Below are 9,338 nucleotides of genomic sequence, written 5' to 3'. Positions count from 1 at the left end.
AGAGCCCTAGAACTTTTTTCTCTTCTCCACCGCCGGCCACTGTCGTCTCCGGCCTCCGACATCTTCCCGTCGACGTTCCTCGTTGGCGCAGCCCCTGCTCGCCGTCGCTGCAGCCCCCCCCGCTGCTACCTCTACAGCCCCGCGCGCAGCCCCTGCATGCTGCCCCCGCAGCCCCGCGCGCAGCCCCTGCATGCTACCCCCGCAGCCCCGCGCGCAGCCCCTGCATGCTACCCCCGCAGCCCCGCATGCTGCCCTGCCCTGCAGCCCCCGCAACGCAGCCCTGCACGCAGCCCCGCACGCAGCCCTGCTGCCCCCGCATCGCAGCCGCATGCAGCCCCGCACGCAGCCAGCCCCGCACACAGATTCTGCCCTGCGGCCCCTGCTGCCCTGCAGCCCCTGCGACCCCCCCTGCTGCCCCTGCACGCAGCCCCGCAGGGTATCCTCCGCATTCGCTCCGCAAAAACATCTTTTTGCCCCGAAAAACCCCGCATCAGAGGATTCAAAATTGCTCATCTCGCATATATACGCAATGAACGCGAACTGCACAAGCAAACTCTTCGCTCAAGAGAAGCTACTCCCGTCTTCTCTACCCTTTTGGGCCTTTAAACTATTTCTCTTTTTTCCTTTTTATTTTCCTATTGCTTATTAAATCGTTTATTTGCACGTTTTTGTTTTCTAACTATGTTTCACGTGCTTGCATAGGAAAAGTGATCACTCGTCGTACTATGGTGATGACATTCATGCCGAGATGGACGATACTTTTGTCATCTACATATGGTGATGACATTCATGCGGAGATGGACGATACTTTTGTCATCTACATATAATTTTGATCGTATCCTCCCAAGATTTTTATGTCATCGGACGAAGATCGAAAAGGAATTCATCAAGCAACTTCATGCATGACAATCGATTTGCAGTGCAATTTAATTATATGCGGTCTATTTGGCAGACCAACAAGTATGTTTTTCTTAAAGTTGCTGCTTTTGAAGATATATATATAAATTATCGGGCGCTATTAGCCTTTTTCATGTCTTCTTTTCCGGCCTTTCTTATAACGCCGATAAGACCAAAGAGGGATATGATTCCCCTCTTGGTCGACGTTTTTCGTGTGACGGTCCTGGGGGAGTCACGTTATTATTTAAAAAGGAAGATATCGATTTCGTGTGGTCGCCTGAGTGCACCGCTGTTTTGGGTGCGATCATGAGAATCGCTGATATGCATCGATTATTTTGTGACCATATACATCATAACCCTTCTAATTCCGGTTACATACTTGAATAGTTTCGATTATTCGAAACCTATACAACTCTCGTTTCTTATGGATGTGTCGCCATCGCGACTGTTATTTGAATGTTTGAGTTTCTTAAACTCATGTCTATAAACGATAATCTCAAGGTCTACGTACTCATTTATTTGAGTTGATTTATTACTCTGATGCATCATTATTTGCTGACAAAAAGATCCCAAAAATAACGAATTCTATGGGACACACTTAAAAGTGATTTAATGAACGTCTATGACGTTGTATTATCACAGTTGACCTTGATGCATACTCCACATCCAAGAAACGCATGCCATGTTTGGCACCTGTATCTATTTCTTGAGGGCATTTTGGAGATGGAAACGTAACATTCTTTCATTCTCAAGTAAGCACATTTTTGAGCCTCGGGCTAAGGCTCCGCCCAATCCGATATGCAAGATTTTGTTGCTACGGACTTTTGATTAGTCACTCTATTTTGACTATGTCTTCTGCTTACTATTTTTCAAGTATGACGTTGGCATTGCCATGATTATTGCTCGACTTTATCCTAAGTCGTCTATTGGAATTGGAAGCTTGTTTGTGTTGTATTAAATATTGGCATATTCTATAAAATCTCTCGTATTTCTTGTTTACAAGATTGACTCGTGAGAATTTTATTTGCCTTGGCTTAGCATGCATGGTCAACGTTGCAACTCACGTGGTTTTTAAATTGGCCGCTTTTGGGTTACATGGGACTTCATTAGCACTACATTGTGATTTTGGACTTTGAAATTTGGAAAACGGACCTCGGAACGTCAAAATTGACGTCGTTTTTCCCGGTTACTCTTCCGGTGTTTCCGGAAAGTTTTTTTGACGTTTTACTGGCGTATTTGCTGCCTTCGGCCATATTCTGGCGTTTCCGGCACCGCCATCCGGTTCCGGACGGCGTTCCCTGTCGGACCTGAAGTTATGGTCTCCATACCGGCCAGGTCCGGCCACTGCCGGCCGGATTTCCGGCAATCGGTGCCGCCGGCTTCCGACGAGTTTTTCGACGTTTTTTTTCCGTCGTTTCTCGTCATGTTTTCCGCATATTTCAGCAGTTCTTGCTGTCACGTTTTCCCAGTCCAAATTTTACCCGGTTTTGAGTTAATTTGACATGGTTTTCCGGTTAATATTTCCGGTTTTCTCCAAGTCGTTTAATAGCTCAAATGATTTTATTATTATTGGTGACCACCCGGACCAATTGGATGGTTTTTACCACCCAAATTGTTTGGTATTCAACTGCTCCAATACCATGTTTTTCCAACTCTTGAGTTGAAGAATATAGTTCTATTTCCTTGTGATACATTCGATGGGATTGCCATTTGTTTCAATCCTCTCTCTTACAATATCCTACGGCGTATTGTGTAGAGAAGTTCACCGCGTCATTGACTCTCTTAATCTTCATTTTGAGAATGTCCCGCCGTGAAATCGAGTGTCTTGCTAATTGCGTAACCACCCACACTGTCCTACGGCGCAGGTAGTTGTTTTACGGATCTCGTGCGGAGATTATGTTCTATATCTTCGTGCCTTGCTAAGTTTTAAAGGCCATTCATGCCAATGATGGATTTTCACCTTGATATTTGTGTTAAGAATGGAGAGGAATAAATCTGTCAGATTTCATTGACAGTATCTTTTTCAAGCTTCGACAGTAGCTTTGTTAGCCTGCAGACATCGTTTTGCTTGCCTGCAGCAGTAGCTTTATGTAACTCAAGATTCTTTGAATCATGGGTTCGGTTTTACTGTCTTCTCGGTTTTGACATGATCGTTTTTTGGTCATTTTGAACAAGATATGATGATTCGAGTTCTTTGAAATTCACATTATCATCTATTTTTCATGTTCACGAAGCGATTGGAGGACCACCTCACCCATGCTCCACACGGTGAGGCCGAGCCTATCCGTGCCATGCACGGTGAGGCCGAGCCTGCCTATTTCGGCGGCTCCATGGCATTAAGGCCGTCGGTGGCGGCATCCCCTCCTTCACAGGAACTTGTGATGCCTCCCGTGTCTTCTAATGCCTTCACAGGAGCTTGTTTCGTAGACACGGCATTGTTTTTTGTTTTGTTTTTTGATGTTTGATATTTGAATGGATAGCATTATTAATAGAGTTTGGGTAAATTGGTTCCATTTGTAATAGCAACCATGGACTAGAAATGAAGATCGTGTTGTGCTTTCACAATGATAATATAATTGGTTCCAATTAAAATTGCAGGAGTATTTTTGGTAACAAACACAGATTCTTGAAAGCTTCTGGGGATCAGAAGCAAAGATGTTCGTAAAGCATCTTAGATTTTCACAGCTTTGTATTCTATTTCATAGTTTTTGTATGGTAATGTTTTCTGTAAATTTGTGATGTAAGTCATTGAAAAGAAGTGTATTATAATGTAACCTGTTCTCTCTCGAGTCTCTTCTCATCCCAGCTATACTGTAGCACTATATACTATGCTGAACAGCTCAATTAATCTTTTGTGATTCCTACAGAGTTTGGAATTAAGGAAGCTTTGTTGAACGATATGATATGTACGTATAGTTTGTGGAAATATAGTTTGTGTTCCATCACATATCATCGATATAATCTGTACTTTAAAATTGGATTCATATCCTACTTGATCAATACTGCCCTGGACATTGCTGCGCGCGGGCAACTTAGCCTCGTTACGTTAGATAGATGTAGATTATAAAGAAATTATCTCATTGTGTCACTATGATGAACAAACAAAATGATTGTCTTTTATTTCAGTTAAAACTCCATTGTTTCTTTACAATATATGAGGCCGAACTCGAGTCACTAGCAATAAAAGTTGAATTTTTTTTTTCGAAATGGATATGGTAGAGGTTAAGAGATACAAATGTTGTATCAGTTATATACTTATATATTGTACATTAATTTATACTATCTACATTATGTAATATTTATGTGCTTTGCTGCTAGCTTCCTATTTAGTGTCTGAGAAAGCAGAAGCAACCATGGGTATGTCTTGGTGAGTTGTCAATAGCTTCTATGCTCTTTAGCATGGTAACAACTTCCTTCATTTCTGGTCTTCTGCTTGGTTTTGCATCCCAGCATCTTTGTATGACATTGGCCAAGGAGCTTGGACAATCTTTAGGTATTTGTGGTCTTACATCCGAAGCTAATATTCGGCAGCAATAAATCTCCCACAAACAAATTCCAAAGCTATAAACGTCACATTTCTTGCCGTATGGTTTACGCTCCAATACCTCAGGGGCCATGTACCCAGGGGCGCCCGCAATTCCTGATATCTCACTCAAATTTGAAGGATCAATTCGAGCTAAACCGAAATCTGCTATCTTTACTCGGTGATTTTTATCAAGTAGCAGATTATCTGATTTCAGATCTCTGTGAACAATGTTCTTCGAGTGCAAATAGCTCAATCCTCTCGCAACATCTAGTGCTAGTTCCAAGACATCCTTCATAGGCAGCTTCGTTTCGTGATAGCTTTCGAGGTAAGACTTGAGAGTACCTCCAGAAAGATACTCAGTAATCACACAAGTAGGGTTAGTTGTTTTAGCTCCAATGCACTTGGTAATATTTGGATGGTCAAGCTTATACCAAACAGAAACCTCTCGCCATAAATCTATTTGGCAAGCTTCGCTTCTTCTCTCTCCCTCTTCTCCCCAATCTAACACTTTAACTGCAATTACTTCGCCGTTGTAAAGACCTTCGTGAACAAAAGCAAAGGCGCCATTAGCAAAGGCTTCTTTGATAACTAGTTTTTCAGGATCTATTTCCCACTCTTTTCGCATTCCTGCGGCTCCAACTCTCTTTCTCTTGCTTTGTAAATTGTAATTATCTTGCTTATTTGTGTTCCTCTTCTCTATCTCACGTACTCTATCAACATAGCTACCGTAGCTATCGTCCATACTCTTTACGTTAATATTGTTCTTCCTCGCTCAAAACTCTTCTCTTTGTTCTTCTACTTTCTTCAAAGTTTCGCTCACTATCCCAGTTTGGGAGAAAAGAGAGATGGCTTGAAAGATTATATAGATGTATTCGTTCACTGACATAACTAGGAAAGCCCTTTCCTTCGGTGTAAAGGAGAAGGAAAAAAACGCGGCAATAGTAGTATTCCTATTCCAACATGGCAAGTAAGATTAAAGGTCAACTGAGGGAAATCGATAGTCATCTTCCAGTGATATTCAGAACAGGCGCCTTGCTCACATTTACCTTGAGCTCCTAATTATGTAGCAGCAAAATGCAAAACTTTCATCCTCTTTAAAAAAAAAAATTAAGAGTTCTCAAACATTAACTATATTCACACTTTCGAACCACCTGAGCAACCAAACTGAATCTATCTTGAAGATTAAACCAAGAATAAAACCCCAGATGAAACCCAACTTGGTGCAGTTCTGTTCTAAGATAATCCACTATTATTAGAGAGGTCAGCCATGAAACATCAAAACCGGACCTTACCTAACAGAGTCCATACCTTATTGATGGAAAAAAAATCTGAAGATGGTCATTGCTGATTTAAGTTATGTTTGGCGAAAGGGACCACGGAGGGCTCAAATTTGATCCCCATCTCAGTTGGTGATGAATGTGATGGACCTATGACATATCACTAACAACCCAACATACACCAGCAAAATTTAAAGAGGAGAATTCAAATCAAGAAGATTTCCATGCAGATCACATGGAAGACTTCAATATGCAGCTCCAAAATGATGATACAAATGTTGATCAAACTGACCCTCTTAACTTGTGGCCATTATGATCCTAACACTCATCAAGGGAATCGAGAAGGTACTTGACAAATTGCATCAAAGAGATTCTGGTAAATTCTACTCGCTCATGAAAGGTATGGGAAAAAAGATACTTGACAAATTGCATCAAAAGATATTACGACAATGAGAAATAAGTAAAACCAAAGAAATCAAACTATCCAGGACTTCTCGGATCCATTCATCTTTCATAAACAATGTTCGGATCAACCACAGTATCTAGGCCATGTCGATACATAAACCTGCATCGTACAACTTCACCAACAGGTAACACATCCATCAAGCCAAACCATTTACATTACATCAAGCAACTAAGAGGATCTACTTCTCCATACTTCATCCCATTTCTCAAATCATAGTTAATCCATATAACTGGCTGTACGTATAAATGTAAGCTTCATAATAAATTTGGGGGAGATAAATGAAGGAAGAAGTAAGATAAGCAGTCCCTATCTCTACAGATTTTTTAATGCTATCCATCTCTTTCATGAATTTTCTTTTGCAAATTAAAGCCAAAGGGTAAAAATTAAACTGATTTGTTCTTCTTTGCATGTACATCACTATCTTCTACCCCACTTTAAAGCAAGAGCTTTAAATTTGGACCACCAAATCTGCTAGAAAGAAAAAGGAAAACCACTATGGAAGATGGGAAGGATATCAAAGATATTCATAGTACAGACCTACAATTTGGAATCAAATGACATCTTGCCAAATACCAAATACTAAACAGGAAAAGGGAAACTCCTCATTTCCCTTCTCCACCATTTGATTAAATTCATCTTCATTTGTTGAAAAGTTACATCTTTACAGTCATTACAACTCAAGAATGCACCTTTTTCATCCAGTTGAATTCTCTCTGTCTTAGTCTGACTCTATTGGGGTTACCTTTTTCTTCTCTAAACCCAAAGGAGAAGAAAGGCACCATTCAAAATGTAAAGAGGGATCTTGTGTAACAAACACATCCCACTGATCCCAGCAATCACAACTCCCCCTAGAAATTCCAACTTTCATGACCAAAGTTACCCACATTAACCATACAAAGAGCTATTAACAGCACAGATCTTGAACAAAAGAATTAAGCAATGAAATGAATCTTTTACAGAGATCATGTTCAAATATGATTTGATCATAAACATCAATATATTCCATCAATAATAACAACAATGACACCATCCTCCCCCTCCAAACCCTCTTTCCCTATAACAATCATACCACATTTCCAAATCACCCTAAAAAACAAAGGAAGCTTAACTCCTGCACCTTGTGATGGCGCTGCAGCCGCGGCTATAGGGGTTGGCCTGAGCCCCAGGCCTGCAATTGTAGTAGGAAGCGCCGCGCCTGGAGCAGGGGACAGTGTTCCTCTGCAGCGCACCGTAGCTGATGTAGTTGCTGGTGGCTAAGATGCGTCGGTTGATCTCCGAGTCAAGCTCGAACTCGTCGTCTCCGGAGAGTAAGCCAGAAGCGGTGGTGGGTATCCATGGGAAGTCTTCACTTGCTTCAATGGTGGATGTTGAAGCCATGAGAAGAACTGTGGCCCAGATCAGGAGGATTGCTACAGAGTACAGTAACTTGGTCATTGCTCTGTTTGCTGCTTCTGGGTTTTTTGACGCCTTTGATTGAAGTTGAAGTTCAATGCTTTGGTCGCTTGAGCTTCTTCTCTGTCTTGTTGAACTGTGTTATTGTTGATCTTCTGGTTTTGATTTTGTTGTTGATGCTTGTTTCTCCTTCTTCTTCTACTTCTTCAACAGAGAGAGAGAGAGAGCCAAATAGACAAAAACTAAATAAGAGAGCGTCAGGCTGCTGCTCACGACTTATAATAAGTGACTTAGCCAAATGACATTGCGTTTGGATTTTATTACGGTAGTGCCATTTAATTTTTATCATAGTGTTATTTTCTTTGTTGCGATCACTAATTTCTTCACTTCGTTACTAGGAATGAAGTCAAATTTGATCATATGAGTGAGAAAACTAGAGCTCAACCAGAAGTGTGACAAGACCACTGGTACTTATTGACACAGTACAAATTCTACATTGTTTCTCTCAACACACTAGCGCGTTCATGTACTTCTATAGTCGTGAACATTTTCGTTGTCGAAGATCCATGGAAGCCAAATAATGGCAAATGGCATCTTGGTAATACAACCTACAAAGATGGGCACGTTCTTAGAAAAACCTACTATGAGGAATCAAATGTGTATAATCGACTGGTTGTCTCGAGTTTTAGAGAATAGTGAGAAATCAGAGCTTAAAATAGTGAAAAGAGAAGAAGAAAGACGTGCATATGAGCTGGGGTGTACACCTCCGATTCCCAACTGGGGTCAATCCCTCCAAAGAACCAAAACACGTTTTCTCCTTCCTCTACTATCAGCATCATCCTCATCATCATCTACCTGTATTTCTCTAATCTTCAAATGGTCAATTAAACAATTCACCACCCTCATAAAATAAAACAGTGATGAATAAACAAATGGACTTCCATCTCCATCCCATTGGCGTCATCGTTATTCATGGTGTGTGCCGTTTGCATGCCTTTGTCTTCAAACATAACCGTCGGGCCAATTATTCTGCTTCTTGTTTCTTTCTTCATTGCGGATAATACTAAATTACAATATCCGACATAACGTTTTTGTGTTTTATCGATACCAGTCCATACGTTGATGCCCATACTATCAGCGGATTTCAGTTTCGGTAGCAATGTAGCATCTTTCCATCAAAACATGATTGGAAAAAAAACAATCATGAGTAGAAGAAAGGTCGAAATCAATTTTTAGATAACATCTAGCTCAATGTCATAAGAACATTGTCGATTCAAAAACGGAACTTCTCCATCGACATTCAAATTTGGAACTCTCTTGTGCTAAAACAAGATTTAGATTTAGCGCTAAACTCTAAACATGATTTGAGTTCAAATCTGTGAACTAAAAAGCTATTGGCCCTTCTTAAAGTATCAAATTGAAACTCAATCTATTGTGGTACTCATTCCCTAAAAAAACTAACTCTTTCTTGGTGCTCCAGCAAAGCCTAGGCGCCGAACTCCTTTAAGTTTGTCTCGTCCGGCAGCGCCTGGACACATGGTTGGGCTGCTGGCCTTGCTGTCGTCACATGGTTTGCTGCCGGAAGAGATTCCTTTAATTTTCTATCACCCCAGGGAGTCTCTCCTTGAAGGTTTCGTTGAGAGCTTGAGGGCTGGATTTGGAATGAGATTTGGCAAGGGTGGCGTGCTTGGTGGTCAGCAATCGACTCTCCTCAGATTCCTCTTTGTGCGATGGCGCCATTGATTGCAATCGTTGGTGTTGTTGCCAAGGCCACTTCTTT

The 9,338-nt window shown here is 41.2% G+C and overlaps 1 protein-coding gene and 1 pseudogene across 1 annotated transcript; both read right to left on the bottom strand.

Annotated features, from left to right (window-relative positions):
- Window positions 1–4,223: 4,223 nt before the first annotated feature.
- Window positions 4,224–5,309, bottom strand: LOC126800813 (serine/threonine-protein kinase STY13-like; annotated as a pseudogene).
- Window positions 5,310–7,098: 1,789 nt separating this feature from the next.
- LOC126798744 (protein RALF-like 33) lies at window positions 7,099–7,767 on the bottom strand. The gene has a single exon (XM_050525787.1). It carries the CDS (start codon window positions 7,598–7,600, stop codon window positions 7,271–7,273), a length of 330 nt encoding a protein of 109 aa, XP_050381744.1. The 5' UTR covers window positions 7,601–7,767; the 3' UTR covers window positions 7,099–7,270.
- Window positions 7,768–9,338: the final 1,571 nt, after the last annotated feature.

This window comes from Argentina anserina, chromosome 6 (assembly GCF_933775445.1).
Source record: "Argentina anserina chromosome 6, drPotAnse1.1, whole genome shotgun sequence".
Classification (NCBI taxonomy): Eukaryota; Viridiplantae; Streptophyta; class Magnoliopsida; order Rosales; family Rosaceae; genus Argentina; species Argentina anserina.
The sequence above is the reverse complement of the archived record's forward strand: the minus strand, read 5'-3'. Positions and strand labels throughout refer to the sequence as shown.